Genomic DNA, 21,324 nt, shown 5'->3' on the forward strand with positions numbered 1-21,324 from the left:
TAAAAAGGAGAATGCAGGTCAAGTAAGTGTGTAGCACATGCAAGACACAGTAGGTGCACAATAAATCCTTGTTGCATACAAGTAGATATAGTAGCATACAAGTACTCAGCATGCCCGGCCAATTGTGAGTTGTCCAAGGTGGCTACTGACTAAAACTTTTCAGAAGGAGGAGGGGCTGAGGAGGATCCAGGAAAGGCGAAGGTGACAAGAGATGAATTACAGACCCTGAGATGAAGGACCTTTGTGCCACACCAAGGAATCTGAGTTCTTGTTCTGTGGCAATGAGGAACCATTAAAGGTTTTAAACAAGAAGAGTGACACATTAAAAGCTGTGTTTTAGGAATGTAAGAGGCAGTGTACAAATGGACCAGAGAAGGGAGAGAATGAGGCTGTGGTAATGGTAGAGGTGAGACAGTATGAGGACCAGAACTAGGATGGGGACAGTGGGACTAGAAGGGAGAGGATGAATTCAAAAGGCTTAATAACTGGACACTGGGCAACAGGACCTGGAAGTCAATTGCATGAGCTGGGTGAGAGGGAAGGATTCAAATAGTAACTGCTCTGCTATCTCATCTGTAAAATGCACCTAACTCATAGAGTTTTGAGAAATATATGAAACAATATGTGTAGAATCCTCAGAACTGTGCTCGACACGTAGTAAACATTAAAAAAACATGAGCTGTTATTCTCTCCACAGTTGTATTTCACACTGTAAAGTAAAAACTGAGTGTCTGTTTTTATACAGGAATCTCTATGAATCTCAACGTGACCAGCTCTGGCACACTGCTGAGATAGAGTGTTTGAGTTTGTGAGAGTGGGGACTGACCCTGGAATCTAAGGAATGAATCTTGAGTAATGTCATCTTGGGGAGCCCTCTGTCCGGCTTCCAGCCAACCTCCTTCTAGCAACACACACTCTTCAACACTGTGTACTACAATTTTCTTTTTTCTTTACACTTCCTCAGGGTTGACTCAAAACTTCACAGTCTACCTAATGAGTTGGTTAACAGAATTAACCATAGGCTGGACCAATAAGCCTGAGTCTAATGAAAATAGATTTAAGGTAGTTCTGCAAATAGACTTCCAAACCTAGCTAGTTCAGTTGTATAAGATAGGAAGGACATGGCTAGGTATACAGAAATAAGGTTTAGTCATTCAAGCTGGTTACAAATGGATTATTATGAGTCAGTATATGAGGAGCCTGCCCACCCCCCCGACCCTGGCAAGCTAATGTAATATTAGGCTGCCTTGAAAGAATATAATGTCCCCAACGGATAAAGTGATGGTTCATATCTTCTGGAAAGTGTCCAGATCCTTCAAAGGACATACAAAATTGGGAGGGATATATGATGGATTGGGAATTAAGTTTTTGAGCCATCCAGATGCTGAAAAGAGTTGAAAATATGTTAGTGAGAAATAGTTGAAAGAAATGGGATGCTTTATCTGGGAAAAGAGAGGATCTGGGTAAGAAAGTTAACTAGCTAATTATTTGAATGGCTATAGTAAACAGGAAAACTTGTTCTGTGTGTCCGCAGAATAGGGCCAAATAGATCCAAGTTGCAGGTAGGAAGATTTCATATAATATAAAATGAACTTCCTAAGAACTAGAGCTGAGAACATTAACAGAATGTGCTCACCCTCTTACCTGAAATGTTTAAAGCTGATTGTCTCTTGGTGTGTTCCTTCATTTGTTCCTTTCTTAAGGAATTAAAACATTCATCCCTTCAACTATTTTACCTACTGAGTGCAAGGCACTGTTCTTTGAAAGCTTTACTGTATTAACTCATTGAGATCTCAGAACCATCTTGTGAAGTAGGTACTGCACTTTACAGATGAGAAGGCACAGAGAGGTTAAATACTTGTTTAATACCTCACAACTATAATAGTAAGAGGAAGAGCCAGGCTTTGAGCCCCGTCAGTGTGATTCTAGCCAATACTCTTAGCCTGGGCTTGAGTTGTAGATGTGTGACTTATATTGGGTGGGAGGATTGGACCAAATTAACCCTCTTTCAACTCTCAAGATTCTGTGATCATATTTATTGAGCCCTAGCTGTATTAAAGAGAATGTGTAGTAATTATAGCAAAACTACCATTTTCCAGTACCTACGAAGAGTTTGATATAAACCCATGATCCTTAACTCTGGTTCCTATTCTTTGGCTCCACAAAAGAATTATATAGGGAGTGAGACCCTGAGAATGGTACATTGTAAAAAGTTTTCCAAGTGATTCTAAAGTACAGCCAGAGTTGAGAACTGTGGGTATAAAAGATCTCATTTAATACTTACAATAACTCTGCCAGACAACCTTATCTTCCCCATTGTACATATAAAAGGACTGACAGGTTAAGGGATGCTAGGGGCTTGGCCCTTGGCCAAGTAAACCTTTTTTCTTGGCCAAACAAGTCTCTCTGACATCAAAGCCTCATCAGGTTACAAAACAACTTCTCAATCCCTTAATTCTAAAAAAAATAAAAACAAACACAAAAATCAAGAGAGGGTATCATGATGTCAGTGCAAGGAAACAGATAGTATAAACCCTAATGTCCAGATGAAGGTGGGTAGTTGTCATCCTGCACTCTCATGCACTGATTGTGTAGTGTAGATCCTGGCTGCTTTGGGCATAGTAGTCTTTCTTGAGAGACCAGGAAGGTATAATAATGCACTAGTTTAGTTAATTTGCATAGCAGCCTTATACATAGTTTTTTCTTCACTCCCATTTTACAGTTGAGGAATTGATGTGAAGTAATTAGCTAGTTATGTGGCAAAACTGGGATTCAAACCTGAATCTAACCACAGATCTCATCCAAATAGAACTACTACTCTACTCTGCTTGCCAGCTGTGCCATAGAAGAATGTTGAGGAAACATGGGATGTTTAGTGCGGAGAAATGAAGACTTAGAAGGAAGACATAGTAGATGTTCTCATCTACAAGAGCTGCCATAGAGAGAGAGGACAGAGGAAACCTCTCGTGTCACTCCCCTCCTTAAAAACCTTCAATGGCTTTCAATTACCATAGAAATAAGTTCTAAACTCCTTAGCAAAGCTTAGAGACAATTTGATGATCTGCTACCCGCTTCCTCATCAATGTCCATTTCACTCTCCTGCTCTAGCCAATAGACTGCTCTCAGGCCTTCACAGACACAGGCCTCTCTTAGAAGCTCCCTCTGCCAATAATCTTTCCCATTTTATGCCTGGCCAATGTCTACTCATTACCTGTGTCTCAAATGCCTCTTCCTTAACCCCAGACATGGTTTAATCTTCTTGCTGTATGGGCCCACAGCACCCTATTTTTTTGTAGCACTCATTACATTTTAATTACTTGTTTAATACCTATATTTCTAAAAAAGCTCCACTAAGTTAAGGATCGTATCTTTCTAGTTCAGTACTACAATTTAGTGCCTAACATAAGATTTGATACATAGAAGTTATCCTCAACAAATATTTAAAAATTGAAATTGATTAGTAACACCAGGGGACTTTGATGATGGGAGGAGGAAGAGGAGGGGATGAACCAAAGGAAGGATGGCAAAGGGTTAATTTTAATATGGAGCATTTAGAGAAAAGATAGGCTTGGGTGGTGTTTCACTGTGGACTTCTGGAAAACCAGAGGGCACCACGATGACAAGTTTGCCTGGAGGAAGGGAATATCAGACTATATTTTGTCATTCTACAGAGGTCTCTGATGATGGTTGTGCCCTCCAGCTGGTGAAGTCATTTCTGCTACCTTGCAGACATACAGATTGTCAACACACATGGTGTTTGGTGCTCATGGAATTTGTTTAGGGGGAAAATAATCTGTTAATGATTTCTATTTTACAGCTCTATCCCTTTCTCTGTCTCAAGTTTGTGCTTACAGAGAAAATGAAGGAACCAGATGATCAGGATACTGATGGGGGGAAATCAGAGAGATCAAAGAGTGATGGAAGGCAGTCTCATTCTTCTAGATCTGCATCAAAATGTGAGTAAAGATTATAATATACACTTAGGGTCTTGATTATTAAATTTAGGTAACATAATTTTTAAAGAGTGCATATCTAAGTTTATACGACAGGTTGACTTGTTTAATTCCCTTACTAAACTCTAAGTTCTTTAAGAGCAGATTCTGTGTTTTAATCATTTTATCTCTAGTCCTGGAACACAGAAGTTACTATCATCTCTATGTTGATAACGACCCATCTTCACATCTGGTCTGGCTCCTTCCTGTAGGGTCTACAAGGTCTTTAATGGGCTTCTCTAACACAGTGTAGTGGAAAGAGAGCTGGACTTAAGTTTTGAGTCCTGGGTCTATGACTTAGAGATGCTTGATCTTGGCTAAATTATTTCACCTTTCTGAGCCTCAATTTCCTCACCCATAAAATGATCGTTGTGAGCTGTTTGAGGATTAAATTGGATAACATGTGGAAGGATACCATAGATTGCAGATAGAAGGGAAAGTGAAGAATTTTGTAATAGGATTTTTAAAAGATGACTGGCTCTTTCTGTCTGGGCATCGTGGTGTTAGGTGGCTTAGTGGAATGTTGACAATTTTAGTTCTAATCCTAAATATAGTTTCAGAATCTAATTTTTACTATTCACCTAGAGGAGAGCAGGTCCTGGGGAAATCAATTCATTTACAAAATGTACATTAAATTCTTTCAATTTAGCTGAGGCACGTCTGGTAAATCTATGATTTCTCTGTATCGTATTTTATTTTAGAGGTCTATCTCCTCTTGCTTGGACTCTTACAAGGATTTCTGCTTAAGTCTTCCTGTCCATACCACCATTAGAGTTATCTTTCCAAAAAATATGATTATATCACTCTCCTGAAAAACTTTAGTTTGCTTCTCATTTGTTTTTCCATTTCCACTTTTCTCCACTCCCTATGTTTCTGACACAGGATTATCTACTTTTTAGTTTCTAGTGCTTTGCAGTATTTTCCTGGATGATTTATTTTTTCTTTTTTTTTCAAAAAATTTTTATAGATCTTTATTGGAGTATAATTGCTTCACAATACTGTGTTGGTTTCTGTTGTACAACAAAGTGAATCAGCCATATGCATATGTATATCCCCATATCCCCTCCCTCTTGCATCTCTCCCTCCCACCCTCCCTATCCCACCCCTCTAGGTCATCGCAAAGCACCGAGTTGATCTCCCTGTGCTATGCTGCTGCTTCCCACTAGCTATCTATTTTACATTTGGTAGTGTATATATGTCGCTGCTACTCTCACTTTGCCCCAGCTTCCCCCTCCCACTCCCTATGTCCTCAAGTACATTCTCTTCTTCTCTAAATGTTTGATAGAGTTCACCTGTAAAGCCATCTGGTCCTGAACTTCTGTTTGTTGGAAGATTTTTTTTTTTTTTTTTTTTTTTTTTTTTTGCGGTACGTGGGCCTCTCACCATTGTGGCCTCTCCCATTGTGGAGCACAGGCTCCGGACGCGCAGGCTCAGCGGCCATGGCTCACAGGCCCAGCTGCTCCGCGGCATGTGGGATCTTCCTGGACCGGGGCACGAACCCATGTCCCCTGCATCAGCAGGCGGACTTTCAACCACTGCACCACCAGGGAAGCCCCGTTAGAAGATTTTTAATTACAGTTTCAATTTCATTCCTTGTGATAGGTCTGTTTATATTTTCTAATTCTTCCTGGTTCAGTCTTGGAAAATTGTACCTTTCCAAGAATTTGTCCATTTTTTCATGGTTGTCCATTTTATTGGCATATAGTTGTTTGCAGTAGTCTCTTATAATCCTTTGTATTTCTGTGGTGTCAGTTGTGATTTCTCCTTTTTCATTTCTAATTTTATTGATTTGTGTCCTCTCCCTTTTTTTCTTGATGAGTCTGGCTAAGGGTATATCAATTTTGTTTATCTTCTCAAAGAACCAGCTTTTAGTTTTATTGATCTTTGCTATTGTTTTCTTCATTTCTATTTCATTTATTTCTGCTCTGATTTTTATGACTTCTCTCCTTCTACTGACTTTGGGTTTTCTTTGTTCTTCTTTCTCTAGTTGCTTTAGGTGTAGGGTTAGATTGTTTATTTGAGATTTTTCTTGTTTCCTGAGGTGAGATTGAATTGCTATAAACTTCCCTTTTAGAACTGCTTTTGCTGTGCCCCATAGGTTTTGGGTCGTTGTGTTTTAGTTATTTGTTTTTATGTATTTTTTATTTCTTCTTTGATTTCTTCAGTGATCTCTTGCTTATCTAGTAGCACACTGTTTAGCCTCCATGTATTTGTGGGTTTTTTCAGTTTTTTTACTGTAACTGATTTCCGGTCTCATAGCGTTGTAGTCAGAGAAGATGCTTGATATGATTTCAATTTTCTTAAATTTTCCAAGGCTTGATTTGTGACCTAAGATGTGATCTATCCTGGAGAATGTTCCATGTGCACTTAAGAAGAAAGTGTATTCTGCCACTTTTGGGTGGAATGTTCTATAAATATCAGTTAAATCTATCTGGTCTATTGTGTCATTTAAAGCTTGTGGGGCCTCCCTGGTGGCGCAGTGGTTGAGAGTCCGCCTGCCGATGCAGGGGATACGGGTTCGTGCCCCGGTCTGGGGGGATCCCATATGCCGCGGAGCGGCTGGGCCCCTGAGCCATGGCCGCTGGGCCTGCGCGTCCGGAACCTGTGCTCCGCAACGGGAGAGGCCACAACAGTGAGAGGCCCGCATACAGCAAAAAGAAAAAAAAAAAAAAAAAAAAGCTTGTGTTTCCTTATTTCTTTTCTGTTTGGATGATCTGTCCATTGGTGTAAGTAGGGTGTGAAAGTCCCCTACTATTATTATGTTACTGTCGATTTCCCCTTTCATGGTTATTAGCATTTGCCTTATGTATTGAGGTGCTCCTATGTTGGATGCATAAACATTTCTAATTGTTATATCTTCTTCTTGGATTGATCCCTTGATAATTATGTAGTGTCCTTCCTTATCTCTTGTAACAGAGATAAGATCCCTGTTAGTCTTTATTTTAAAGTCTGTATTAGAATCCAACAGCACATTAAAAGGATCATACACCATGATCAAGTGGGGTTTATTCCAGGAATGCAAGGATTCTTCAATATACGCAAATCAATCAATGTGATACACCATATTAACAAATTGAAGGAGAAAAACCATATGATCATCTCAATAGATGCAGAGAAAGCTTTCGACAAAATTCAACACCCATTTATGATAAAAACCCTGCAGAAAGTAAGCATAGAGGGAACTTTCCTCAACATAATAAAGGCCATATATGACAAACCCACAGCCAACATTGTCCTCAATGGTGAAAAACTGAAACCATTTCCACTAAGATCAGGAACAAGACAAGGCTGCCCACTCTTCCAAAACATAGTTTTGGAAGTTTTAGCCACAGCAATCAGAGAAGAAAAGGAAATAAAAGGAATCCAAATCGGAAAAGAAGTAAAGCTGTCACTGTTTGCAGATGACATGATACTATACATAGAGAATCCTAAAGATGCTACCAGAAAACTACTAGAGCTAATCAATGAATTTGGTAAGGTAGCAGGATACAAAATTAATGCACAGAAATCTCTGGCATTCCTGTACACTAATGATGAAAAATCTGAAAGTGAAATCAAGAAAACACTCCCATTTACCACTGCAACAAAAAGAATAAAATATCTAGGAATAAACCTACCTAAGGAGACAAAAGACCTGTATGCAGAAAACTATAAGACACTGATGAAAGAAATTAAAGATGATACAAATAGATGGAAAGATATACCATGCTCCTGGATTGGAAGAATCAACATTGTGAAAATGACTCTACTACCCAAAGCAATCTACAGATTCAATGCAATCCCTATCAAACTACCACTGGCATTTTTCACAGAACTAGAACAAAAAATTTCACAATTTGTATGGAAAAACAAAAGATCCCAAATAGCCAAAGCAATCTTGAGAACGAAAAACGGAGCTGGAGGAATCAGGCTCCCTGACTTCAGACTATACTACAAAGCTACAGTAATCAAGACAGTGTGGTACTGGCACAAAAACAGAAAGATAGATCAATGGAACAGGATAGAAAGCCCAGAGATAAACTCACGCACGTATGGTCAACTTATCTTTGATAAAGGAGGCAGGAATGTACAGTGGAGAAAGGACAGCCTCTTCAATAAGTGGTGCTGGGAAAACTGGACAGGGACATGTAAAAGTATGAGATTAGATCACTCCCTAACACCATACACAAAAATAAGCTCAAAATGGATTAAAGACCTAAATGTAAGGTGAGATACTATCAAAGTCTTAGAGGAAAACATAGGCAGAACACTCTATGACATAAATCACAGCAAGATCCTTTTGGACCCACCTCCTAGAGAAATGGAAATAAAAACAAAAATAAACAAATGGGACCTAATGAAACTTCAAAGCTTTTGCACAGCAAAGGAAACCATAAACAAGACCAAAGGACAACCCTCAGAATGGGAGAAAATATTTGCAAATGAAGCAACTGACAAAGGATTAATCTCCAAAATTTATAAGCAGCTCATGCAGCTCAATAGCAAAAAAACAAACAACCCAATCCAAAAATGGGCAGAAGACCTAAATAGAGATTTCTCCAAAGAAGATATACAGACTGCCAACAAACACATGAAATAATGCTCAACATCATTAATCATTAGAGAAATGCAAACCAAAACTACAATGAGATATCATCTCACACCAGTCAGAATGGCCATCATCAAGAAATCTAGAAACAATAAATGCTGGAGAGGGTGTGGAAAAAAGGGAACACTCTTGCACTGCTGGTGGGAATGTGAATTGGTACAGCCTCTATGGAGAACAGTATGGAGGTTCCTTAAAAAACTACAAATAGAACTACCATATGACCCAGCAATCCCACTACTAGGCATATACCCTGAGAAAACCATAATTCAAAAAGAGACATGTACCAAAATGTTCATTGCAGCTCTATTCACAATAGCCCGGAGATAGAAACAACCTAAGTGTCCATCATCGGATGAATGGATAAAGAAGATGTGGCACATACATACAATGGAATATTACTCAGCCATAAAAAGAAACGAAACTGAGCTATTTGTAATGAGGTGGATAGACCTAGAGTCTGTCATACAGAGTGAAGTAAGTCAGAAAGAAAAAGACAAATAGCATATGCTAACACATATATATGGAATTTAAGAAAAAAAATGTCATGAAGAACCTAGGGGTAAAACAGGAATAAAGACACAGACCTACTTGAGAATGGACTTGAGGATATGGGGAGGGGGAAGGGTAAGCTGTGACAAAGCAAGAGAGAGGCATGGACATATATACAGTACCAAACGTAAGGTAGATAGATAGTACGAAGCAGCCGCATAGCACAGGGAGATCAGCTCGGTGCTTTGTGACCACCTGGAGGGGTGGGATAGGGAGTGTGGGAGGGAGGGAGACGCAAGAGGGAAGGGATATGGGAACAGATGTATATGTATGACTGATTCACTTTGTTATAAAGCAGAAACTAATAAAAATAAATAAATAAATAAATAAAAATAAAGTCTGTTTTATCTGATATGAGTATTGCTACTCCAGCTTTCTTTTGATTTGCATGGAATATCTTTTTCCATCCCTTCACTTTCAGTCTTTATGTGTCTCTAGGTCTGAAGTGGGTCTCTTGTAGACAGCATATATATGGGTCGTGTTTTTGTATCCATTCAGCCAGTCTGTGTCTTTTGGTTGGGACATTTAATCCATTTACATTCAAGTTTATTATCAATATGTATGTTCCTATTACCATTTTCTTAATTGTTTGGGGTTCGTTTTCATGGGTCTTTTTCTTCTCTTGTGTTTCCCACCTAGAGAAGTTTCTTTAGCATTTGCTGTAAAGCTGGTTTGGTGGTGCTGAATTCTCTTGGCTTTTGCTTTTCTGAAAAGCTTTTGATTTCTCTGTCAAATCTGAATGAGATCCTTTTGGGTAGAGTAATCTTGGTTGTAGGTTTTTCTCTTTCATCACTTTAAGTATATCCTGCCTCTCCCTTCTGGCCTGCAGAGTTTCTGCTGAAAAATCACCTGATAACCTTGTGGGGATTCCTTTGTATGTTATTTTTTGTTTTTCCCTTGCTGCTTTTAATATTTTTTCTCTGAATTTTATTTTTGTTAGTTTGATTAATGTGTGTCTTAGTGTGTTTCTCCTAGGGTTTACCCTGTATAGGACTCTCCGCGCTTCCTGAACTTGGGTGACTATTTCCTTTCCCATGTTATGGAAGTTTTCCACTATAATCTCTTCAAATATTTTCTCAGACCCTATCTTTTTCTCTTCTTCTTCCGGGACACCTATAATTTGAATGTTGGTGCATTTAGTGTTGTCCCAGAGGTCTCTGAGATTGTCTTCAATTCTTTTCATTCTTTTATCTTTATTCTGCTCCTTGGCAGTTATTTCCACCATTTTGTCTTCCAGCTCATTTATTCATTCTTCTGCCCCAGTTATTCTGTTATTGATTCCTTCTAGTGTATTTTTCATTTTAGTTATTGTGTTGTTCATCTCTGTTTGTTTGTTCTTTAGTTCTTCTAGATCTTTGTTAAACATTTCTTGTATTTTCTCAATCCATGCCTCCATTCTATTTCTGAGATTCTGGATCATCTTTACTATCATTACTCTGAATTCTTTCTCAGGTAGATTGCCTTTTTCCTCTTCATTTATTTGGTCTTATAGGATTTTACCTTGCTCCTTCATCTGTGACATGTTTTTTTGCCATCTCATTTTTTTTTTTTTTTAATGAGTGGGATTGTGTTCCTGCCTTACTGGTTGTTTGGTCTTAGGCTTCCAATACTGGAGCTTGTAAGCTGTTGCTTAGAGCTGGGTCTAGGTGCCAAGATGAGGACCTCTGGGAGACCTCACTCTGATGAGTATTCCCTATGGTGTCTGAGGTTCTCTGTTAGTCCAGTGGTTCACATTCGGAGCTCCCACTGCAGGAACTTCAGCCCTAACTCTGGCTTGTGAATCAAGATCCCACAAGCTGCGTGTGGGGCAGCAAAAAAAAAAAAAAAAAAAAAATGGAGAACAATAACAAGTAAAAAATAAAATTAGACTAGGAAACTAACAGATATGTTAGAAAGAATATAAAAATAAAAATATAGATGAACCAACAATCAGAAAGTAAAAAAGAACCACAATAGTAAGAAAAAGGAGGAGGAAAAACAAAAGAAGGTGGAAAAGGCCTTGGCTGTGGAGGGCGGGGCCTAAGCAGGGGCAGAGTTTGGGCAGTGGGTGGGACCTATGCTTAGGACCCACAGGGCTGGAAAAGGCCTGGGAGGTGTCGGGGGTTGGGGCTTAGGCTCAACGGAACAGAAGGGTCCCAGGCCTGCCTCCCGCCTGTAGTCTCAGAGGGCAGGGGACACCACGTGGGAGCCCAGCAGGCTTCCAGGGCTCGAGTGGGTGGGACCAACACCCTCTGCTCCTCTTCCGCTCCAGACGGATGGATTTAATGATAATGTCCCTTTGTCCAGCACTGCCTGAATCTCCCTTTTTAATGTCAGACCTTCTTAAGGGCAGGTCTTATCAAGTCTGGCCTGGCCCTGTCCTCAGCTCATAAATTAGTTCATAAATCATGGGTTTTAGGATCTCAAATGATAATGTGAAATAGTCTGCTGACACTCTGAAACCTTCTACCTTGGTGCTGTGAGAAGAGGTCTCTGTCCTGGTTCAGCTACATACCTGATAGCTGAATTTTTTTTCCTGGAGCCCTTACCTTGTTCTCAGTCTTTCTAAAATGTCTGAGCAACATCTTACCCTTTGGAATTCTCATGCAGAGTGAATCAATTTCCTGGTTTTCTACCTAAGTACGGAGATTAAGGTAGACTCTTCCCCATACCCAACAAGGAGTTTCTGCTGTAACAGAGTCCTATTAAGAGATTTAGGCCAAATGTACCAGCCAGACCATCCAGCATTTTTCACAAGGGTGAAGGACTTTAGTTACCAAGACATTGGTTTCTGATTCTTATCAAAGGACTAAATTATTGCTGACTTCATATAATAAACTGGGAAGTATTTTGGTCTCTTCTATTTTCAGAAATATTTTGTCTAGAATTAGTATTATTTCTTCCTTAAATGTTTGTTGGAACTCACCAATGAAGCATCTGGGCCTGTAATTTTCTTAGTGGAAAAGTTTTTAACTGTGAATTCAATTCCCTTAATAAATAGAGGGTTGTCTCTTTCTTCTTTACGAAGTTTTATAACTTTGTATCTTTCATAGAATTTATACATTTCTTCTAAATTGTAAAATTTGTTGACTTAACTCTGTAGGATCTATTTTAATTCCTGATACTGAAGATTTGTATTGTCTCTCTTTTATTTCTTGATTGGCTTAGCTAGGAGTTCATCCATTTTGTCGATCTTTTCAAAGAATAAGGTTTTGGCTTTGCCAATTTTTCTATTGTTTTGTTGGCTTTTTATTTCATTGAGTCTTGCTTTCATTTTTATTATTTATACTTATTCTATTGTTGTTTCATTATTTTATTTTTATTATTTATTATTTTTATTTCCTTTCTTCTACTTACTCTGAGTTTTGGGGTTTTTTGCTTTTCTTTTTCTAGTTTCTTGAGGTGGAATGTTAGGTCATTGATTTTTGAGTTTTCTTATATATGTACTAAGAGCTATAAATTTCCCTCTAAGCATTGCCTTAGCTGTATCCCACAAATTTTGGTGTTATATTTTATTATCATTTACTTTGAAGTGTTTTATAATTTCTTTATTAATTTCTCCTTGACCCATACATTATTTTTAAGTGTGGTTTTTAATTGCCAAATGTCTTCTGTAATTTATTTTTAATTTACTACTGCTATAATCAGAGAATATGCATATTTTGTATTATTTCAATCTTTTAAAAGCTATTAAAACTTGTCTTATGTTCCAGCAAGTGACCTCTCTTGGTAAATGGCCCATGTGCCTTTGAATGTGTAGGTGCAGTGTTTTTTAAATATCAGGTGGGGATGTTTGATAGTGTTTTTCAGATCATCATATCTTATGGAGTTTTTGACTGGTTGTTCCATCAGTTGATGAAAGATGTGTATTACTATAATATTAACTAAGTAGACTGTGAGAAGTAAAGGATAAATATTATAATCTCTGAAGCAATTATTTAAAAAGCAAACAAAGAAAAGTAGTTAAAAAGCTAACAGAAATTAAAATGGAATTTTAAAGAATAAATAATCTAGAAGAATAACAATAAATGGTCTAACAGAAAATAGGAAAGAAGAAATAGAGGGAAAATGGAAGAGTGGGAAGTGCACAAACAGAAAATAAATAATTAAATGTTAGATCAAAATCTAACTCTACCAATAATTATATTAAATATTAATGGGCTAATAAGTCTTGTAAAAAGGTACAGATTATCAGAATGGATAATAAAAGCAAGAACCCACTGTATGATATATGAGACACATGTTAAGTATTATGATACAAATAGGTTAAAAGTAAATTGATGGAAAAAGATATAATAGGCATACAGTAAGCATTTGAAGGCTGGGGTGACTATATTAATATCAGATAAAATAGATTTCAAGACAAAGAGTACTATCTGTGACAAAGAAGTACATTTCACGATGATAAAAGGAGCAATACATTAGGAAGACATAACTATCATAAATATGTATGATCTAATAACAGAGCATCACAATACATGAAGAAAAATAGAATGAAAGGGAGAACTAAATAATTCCAAAATTGTAGTAGGAGAATAGTCTGGTACTCCATCATGGTTACTTCATCATGGCCAAAATGGAAGTTCCAATTATGAATTTTTGTATATTGTTTTCGTATGTAGTAACCATGCAAAACTCTTTTAAAAATTGTAATAATTATAGGGAGTCCTTATGGATGTTCTATGTGCACAGTCACATCATTCGCAGACTTCCTCATTGTGTTCCCAATCTCACAAAGGGGGTGGAGATAAACAAGGACCAGAAAGGCAAGCTGTATTTGCAGGAGGCAGCCTGCCTCTGTGGCAGCTGGTGAGGAGAGGCACCACAGCTTCTTATTTCTATTGGCTAGAGGGAAGAAAAAGCTGAGGAAACTCACCTATAAAATCCTGGGTCAGGGACTTCCTTGGTGGTCCAGTGGGTAAGACTCTGTGCTCCCAATGCAGGGGGCCCGGGGTTGATCCCTGGTTGGGAAACTAGATCTCACATGCACGCCAAAACTAAGAAGTCCGCATGCCACAGCTGAGTCTCCATGCTGCAACTAAGAGCCCACATGCTGCAACCGAAGATCCCGCATGCTGCAGCAAAACATGCCGCAACGAAGATCTTGAGTGCCATAATTAAGACCTGGTGCAGTCAAATTAATTAATTAATTTTAAAAAATCCTTGGTCATAAAACAAACTTTCAGCTGGCTCTTTTTGAGATCTGTGGCTATGGTGTCTCCTCGCCTTGGTTACCTCCTTTTGCTTCCTCCTGCACCCATCCTTGTTCCGTGTCCACTAATTTTGCCAGCCCTTCCACCAGCCAGCCCTGCCATCCATTTCTGATTTGAGGTTTTAGCAGCTTCTAGTTCTACAAAAAATGGCATTTGTAATTTTGGCTTTCATTTTCAATGTTGATTGTAGATTATTTCCAAGAACAGAAAGAAAAATGCTGATTTGTGCATCAAACCATAATCCTTCCACCTGTCTATTTTGGGATTATAAAAAGTATAGAATTCTTTGTTGTCACCAAGTTGCTAAGATCTGCTGCTTTGCCAATCTGATTTAACGTGTCTACTTCCTGTTAAATTAGTTTTTTTCCAAACTCCACTTTTCCTTTCAGTGGCACAACCCTTCAACCAGGCTCAGAATAATCATTTTTAGAAAAATGATTTACTCCCCTTCATTCGTATTCACTTCTGATTCCTTTATCAGTGATCCCCTCATCCTAGCTGGCAGCCTGGACTCATCTAATGGCAGCTTGAACTCTGTTCCCAGAGAGAGGCAGGCCAGCAGATAATATCCTAATCTTGAAATGGGGATATAATGTTTGATTGCAACAGTCACAAGAAAGAGCTAAGAAATCTCTTAAATGGTATTTCTGGAGAGTATTTACCCAGGGCTCTCCCCTAGGGGAGTTCAAGAAGTGGGCCCCATTTAGGTGTCCAGGATTATTTTCTTTCCATCCAAATGCATGAATCCTACAGAACCCTGTCCTCTTATTCTGCTAATTGGATTGGCCCAGCTATCTCACCTCATTCATGTTAGTCTTGGGCCTTGTTCCTCTTCTTTTAGCCCATCTCAGATAGACCTACTAGGTGGTTCTACTCTGTTTCTGACATACTTACCATTTCTGCCTTATTATTCTGAAAGTTCATCCAGCCCTTTCACCTGCTGGACATGGTATATGTGAACCATAGCCATGTTTGGACTTGATCTGAATGTTGGCTTATACCTAGGTCTATTCTACTCCCATTCCAATTCTTTTTCTCTTCTAGCTTGTCCTGAAGCAAATAGTCTGATGTATTCCTAGGATATCATTCAGACATAGTCATACCCAGAGGAGTTTATTCTTGAATATACATCATTTATCTTTGACATAAAAGGTCCTTATAAATAACATGTTGTTCAAGTGAAATTGAATTGAAAAAATGATAGCAACATACTAGCCAATCTTTTCTTCTTTATCCTTTACTTTCTTGTAAGTGTGCAGTGGTAGGAAATAGACTGCAAATGAAGTGAAAATGGAGATTTACTCACAGGAAAATCTTTAAAATTTTTTTGTAAAGCTGCGAGAGTGACCAAATAAAATGATTTTTAGCAAGTTTTGAGTTTAAAATTCATTCAGTTTAGAGCACAAATGAATTGGAAGTATTAGGTACTTTGGAAATAAGAAATGTTTAATTCAAATTTAGAAATTATTTAATGTTTAAGACAATGTTTAATTCAAATTTAGAAATTTGAAAATGTTTAATTCAAATTTAGAAATTATTAAAACAAATTATTTTGAATAGCTGCTATGAAAGAGGATTACAAATCTGTTGAAGATACCACAGGCAAAACATTTACTGAAGGGGAAGAATCATATTTAGGGAATGATGAAACCTTTGTGGAACATTTGGAAGAAAGTTCAAGTTTATTTCAAGATGATTATGTGGAAAGCATTGGAAGTAAGTATTACTAGTTTTCTATAAGTACTTGTCACTGTTTTAACTGAACAGTTGTAAATCCATAAAAGAAATGGTTGCAGGAAGTGTGGAGGTGATAAAAGAAAGAGCATCAAACATATCCTGATAGGGTGCTTTAGCAGCTCTGGAGTTGTGTATTCTGAGTATCACATACTCTCATACTGGGTTTTTCTGGGGAGTGGGATTGTCTAAGGAGTGATCTATCCCACATTAGTGAGACTAACTCTCCCTTAGAACTGACCATGCGCTGTTCTTTGAGACTGCCGGAACCATGCAGGGCTAGGCGTTCACCCCAATGCACACAGGCGTGTTGCTTCTTCTTCCATGCTCACTTGTGGGTGGCGTCCTATGTCTGGGCCAGAAGTAGTAGTTACTGCTAGAGTATTATGGGCTATGTACATTCCTCCTGTCTTCATGAAATATGATTTTAGGATTGACCAGACATTCTTCTTAGTTAAAATATTTTTAATTTTTTAGAATCTCAGTACATGGAAACTCCTGTTGCAGATGCAGAAGAGGCAGAGGAGGAAGTTAAGAAGAAAATACCAGAAAGCTTCTTCTACGATTATATGGAGCTTGCTTCGATGCCTTTTGTGACTCCGGATTCAAACATACCGCTGGATCTTCTTACACTTGTGTATCCACTCCAGTTACATATGTATAATCTTGGAATTTCAGCTTTTTAGGTCAGGGGTTGGCAAACTGCAGCCCATGGACCAAATCTGGCCTCTGGCCTTTTTCCCTAAATAATGTTTTATTGGAACACAGCAATACTCAATTATTTACATGAAGTCTATAACTGCCATCACACTACAAGGGCAGATTTAAGTAGTTACAACAGAAATCATCTGGCCCACAAAGCCTAAAATAGTTACTACCTGGCCCTTTACAAAAAAAGTTTGCCAACCCCTATCTTAGATAATTCTAAGAAGATTAAGATAGAAATGCTTGATCTTAATTTAAACTAAGCTTTTGTTAGCTTTTGTTAGATGCCAAATAACCATAAAGAGATATAATGCTTTTCTGGCTGTCCTTTCAGGAGATGTGATGTGAAGGAGACCAGGAGGCCTCTTATCCCCATTTATCTCTACCAGATTGGCACCCCTTTTTCAATACCTGTTAAGTTAAAATCATTGATCTCCCTGCTTGAAACGCTGACGTGGCCATTGTCAGGCATTAGTGCTTTCACATTATTTACCAGATGAGTTACAGAGAAGACAACCCTGAGGAAGTGAGCACAATATAACCCATTTTAATAGAAGAATAAGAGTCTGTGAAGAAAAGTAAAAGTGGGATGATTAACAAGGGGATTTAGGGTTTGCCATCACTTTATGATGTTAGGTTTGTGAGACGCTAGTTAGGAGACAATTTCCATTAAGGCCCTTGGTTAGTAATTTAGCATGCCTACCCTCAGAAGGGCAGTGGTTATGACCGCATGGCCTAGACACTGACTGGCCCCTTATAAATGGGGTGCTGAGAGGGGGAGGGCAGCATACTTCCTGACTCAGTTTTGCTTTTTATGTAAAAATAGAACATGTTATTGTTATTATATCTTCTAACTTTATTTCGATCCCAGGTGTAACTAAAACTAATTCACCCTGAAATTTGTAACCTGGAGTTTTCTCTCTTGAGGGCTTTTTTTTTTTCCTTTATGGCCTTTGGACAGGTTACTGATAAAACTTATGCTGTTGGCCTTCTAGTCGATTTTTCTCAAATGAAGTGGTTTATTAGTCACCTAGAAGCTTTTCCTGAAATGCACGTGCTCTGATAGCTTCCTGGACCTACTGCATTATTTCCATGTGGAGAGGGGCTTGGGTATATATGTACTCTGAAAAAGCTTCTCGGGTAATTTTGATTGTGCTGCCTTCTCCCAGCTCTCCACTGGGGATTTGGTGCTCCTGAATACAAGGATCTCTGTATTAGAGAGATATGCCTAGTCTGTAAATAAGGGAGTCAGAGCGATCTTGACATTTGGCTCAGTGCATGAATCCTTTCTACTCATGCTGGAGGAGTGGCTGTATAAGCTATGGACTTGAACACTTTCAAAACCAGGGCAATTACAAAGCAGCTTATCCCATTTTTGAATAGCTTACCTTATTAGAGAGCTCCTCTAGGCCTTGAATTACAATCTGCCTTTCTGGAATGTCCTGCATTAGACTTAGTCCTACCCTCTAGAGATGAACAAATATAATCTCTATTTCTTGTGAGAAGCTGTAAGAAGTCTGCTCTCATGTATCCCCATATACCCTTTTTAATTCTTTATCTACTTCAGTTTTAACATTTGTGTCTTCTAAATCAATCAAGAAAGTATAATTTATAAAATATCACCTAAACCACAGCATAATTTATAGAAGACACTAAACAGCACTTAAGACAGTGCTTAAACACCACTTTAAAGTGGAGGTCCTGGATGGACATGGACAAACAGCAAAGGCCCTGGGCCTCTGATAGGAAGTTAAGAATAGGTGCCAAAAGAGAGGATGAGATAAAACAGAAGGGAGGTGAAGGTACGTCAGAAAACATTTGAACATTTTCAGAGCTCTGCTTAGGGACTGCCTTGTCCTCTGGGGTTAAAAGGGAAAGATCAGACTCTAGTTATTCATTCATTCATTCAACCAAATAGGCTCAAGACTCTGTGGTAGGCATTCCAGGAAACAGATGAATGAGAAGCAGTCTCTGCCCTCAAGCATGTTGTGATTGATTTAGAGGGAGAGTGTTTGGCAAGCTGCAATCTAACCCATTTCTGCATTTGAAAGGGCCTTCAGTCAAAACAGCAGCAATAAGAGGGAGTTTCCCCCTGAAATTACAGATGATAATATTAGATAAATGATCATGTCTCTGATTCCCTACTGTCATCCAAGTTAGTGAAAGGATGGTAGCCCACTTCTACCCTCATAGTTAGACATTCTTCTAGCCCTTTAGAGTATTACACTGGCACCTGGGAAAAGGGAAAGGAGAGAAGGAAGAAGGAAAGGTGAGAACAGTAGTTTAGGGAGAGGAAAAAAGAGGGTAGGCAAAACTTCCTGCCCCATACCAGGCTCTGTAAAGATAAGGGGCTGTAGACTCTACTCTTTATTTGTGAGGCGGCCCCAGGTATTCTCCATGAGGGCAGAATAGCTTCATCTAGATCTTGGATCACATATTCATTTGCATTTCTATATAAGATTCAATTTTAGGCATTAATGTCTTTTAAATTTATAAAATTCCTTTTTCTTGTACAAATGCCCTGAAATGTTCTCTCTCTCTTTTTCAATTTAACTATGAGGCAATGAGATAGGTATAGTTACTTGTAGTTAGTTATAATTTATATATTCTTCACAATTCAAATTGCATTAATTAAAATTTGCTCTTCCTTTTTTACATTCTACATATCGTTCTTGTTAAAAGTTTTGTATAGTTTCTTTCTCTGAAAATATTTACTTACAAATAAGGGGAATCGTCTAAAATCAGACTGAAAAAACAAAACAAAAACAAGGGCTCAAGAAATAAGGATTGCTCCAGTGATCCTTCAACTTTTGTGTTCAGCAATGAATTCTTGGAAGATAAGAATATATCTACTTAAGATACACTACATAATATATTTCTTTGGCAAACTATAATTTTTTAATAGGTTGATCTCATTTAATTATTACACTTATATCTTGGGTTATAGTAATTTGAGCTTGAACGTAATAACAAAGTACACTTAAAAAATGTTTTATAGCTCAGTTTTTTAAACCTCTGTTTTGAATTAATGCAGTTTCACTCTATAGCATAAACGCACACACACATATATACTCATCTGCACACCCGTACATACTAACGATCTTGGAAAGGAAATGTTAGCCTATTTATTTTATATACTTATATATTATGTATTATTTAGTCAATTTTTATAATTTTTCATATTAAATTTCAGTTATATTTATGTGAATTTATTACAGTAGTCACATTGTCACTGGTGTGTCAGAATTTCACAAACATGTCAGAATTCTAAACATCTTATCTTTCAGCATCAAGGAAGAGGCCTACATGATCCTTTTACTCTGATCAGTCAACAAACTGGACAGGCTTTGGGAGTACAAAGATGGCAAAGACAGACTTTCTCTCACATTATAATGTGATTTAGTTTTAGCAGGAGAGAGGAAAATGAAATTATTTCGGGGACTACTTTGCTCTCTATAGTACCCAAATAGAAAGTTTATTTTTTATTGCAAACAAAATTAATGTGCTTTCAGGGTTTTCCTAGGAAAACTAAAATATTGACTGAATCAGAGTATGAGAATTTTCACCTAATTTAAAAACAAGATTACATTAGTAATACAGTAAATAACTCTGAGTTTCAGCATAAAATTCAACTACTTCAACCCTGGGTCTTTATCTAACTAAGGGTATGGGTTTTAAAAATATATTCATTTCGTTACTTTTCCCCTCTCTAGGACGGTTATGTTGTTTCACTTGTTTTCCTTTGCAACTTTCCCTCAGACATTCCTTTGGTTATGACTGCAGAAAGCGGGCCAACCTACAACTTCTGGACAGCAATATGGTGTTGTACATAGCTGGGAACCAGCTGATCCTTCTGAATTTGAAAACCAAGGAACAGACCTACCTGCGAAGTAGCAGTGGCAGAGGAATTGGTGTCATTGGGGTATGCCTTTAGTAACTTAGAAAACAAAAATCCATCCATGTGTTTGTTTGTTCTATGGACCAGCCAGGCTGTGAGGAGGGATTACATGAGATGCACAGCAGTCTTTATTCTAAGGCATTTTCAATTCGCGATTACAACCACTACGTTCACTGACATTAGCTCCATGCAATATTATAATATTATATTAATAATATTATCATCTCATTTTGCAGATAAGGAAACTGGGGCTAATAGAGGTTGAGTGACTTTCCCATAGTCATGCAGGTTTTTCACAGTAAATGCTATGTTGCTATTCTGCAAAAATACTGAGATGAATAACACAAATGATAATTCACATAATAATTAAAGCTAAGTGCCAGATAAAACAGTTGAACATTAGGAAATGAAGCATAAATTGCACATTCAGTAGTTTCAAGCAGTTGACAAAAGATCTGTGTGTGATTTCGAGTCTGTCTCTTCATTCCTCCTCAGGGTCTGTCTCCATCAGTCATATTCTTTCTTGTATCTTCAGCCTTTACTTCCTTAGGCATCCTCAGCATAAAAGCATACTAAATCAACTTGTTCTCATTTTAAAAGGCCCCTCTCTGGGAATTCCCTGGTGGTTCAGTGGTTAGAACTCCGCGCTTCCACTGCAGGGGGCGC

The 21,324-nt window shown here is 38.0% G+C and overlaps 1 protein-coding gene across 2 annotated transcripts in view; it reads left to right on the forward strand.

The window, feature by feature from the left end:
* The first annotated feature begins 3,578 nt into the window (after positions 1-3,578).
* CFAP44 (cilia and flagella associated protein 44) overlaps positions 3,579-21,324 on the forward strand; it is a 136,748-nt gene continuing 119,002 nt past the window's right edge. Inside the window, exons 1-4 of one of the 2 annotated variants that reach the window (XM_082625891.1) lie at positions 3,579-3,956; positions 15,882-16,037; positions 16,533-16,692; positions 20,520-20,682. In XM_082625891.1, coding sequence (XP_082482017.1) covers positions 3,800-3,956; positions 15,882-16,037; positions 16,533-16,692; positions 20,520-20,682 — 636 coding nt within the window. In that variant the 5' untranslated portion in view covers positions 3,579-3,799. Of the gene's footprint in view, positions 3,957-15,881; positions 16,038-16,532; positions 16,693-20,519; positions 20,683-21,324 lie in introns of those variants that run through there. The other variant, XM_082625890.1, reaches the window with a different exon arrangement.

The sequence above is a fragment of the Mesoplodon mirus genome (genome assembly GCF_964341445.2).
Source record: "Mesoplodon mirus genome assembly, chromosome: 6".
Classification (NCBI taxonomy): domain Eukaryota; kingdom Metazoa; phylum Chordata; class Mammalia; order Artiodactyla; family Ziphiidae; genus Mesoplodon; species Mesoplodon mirus.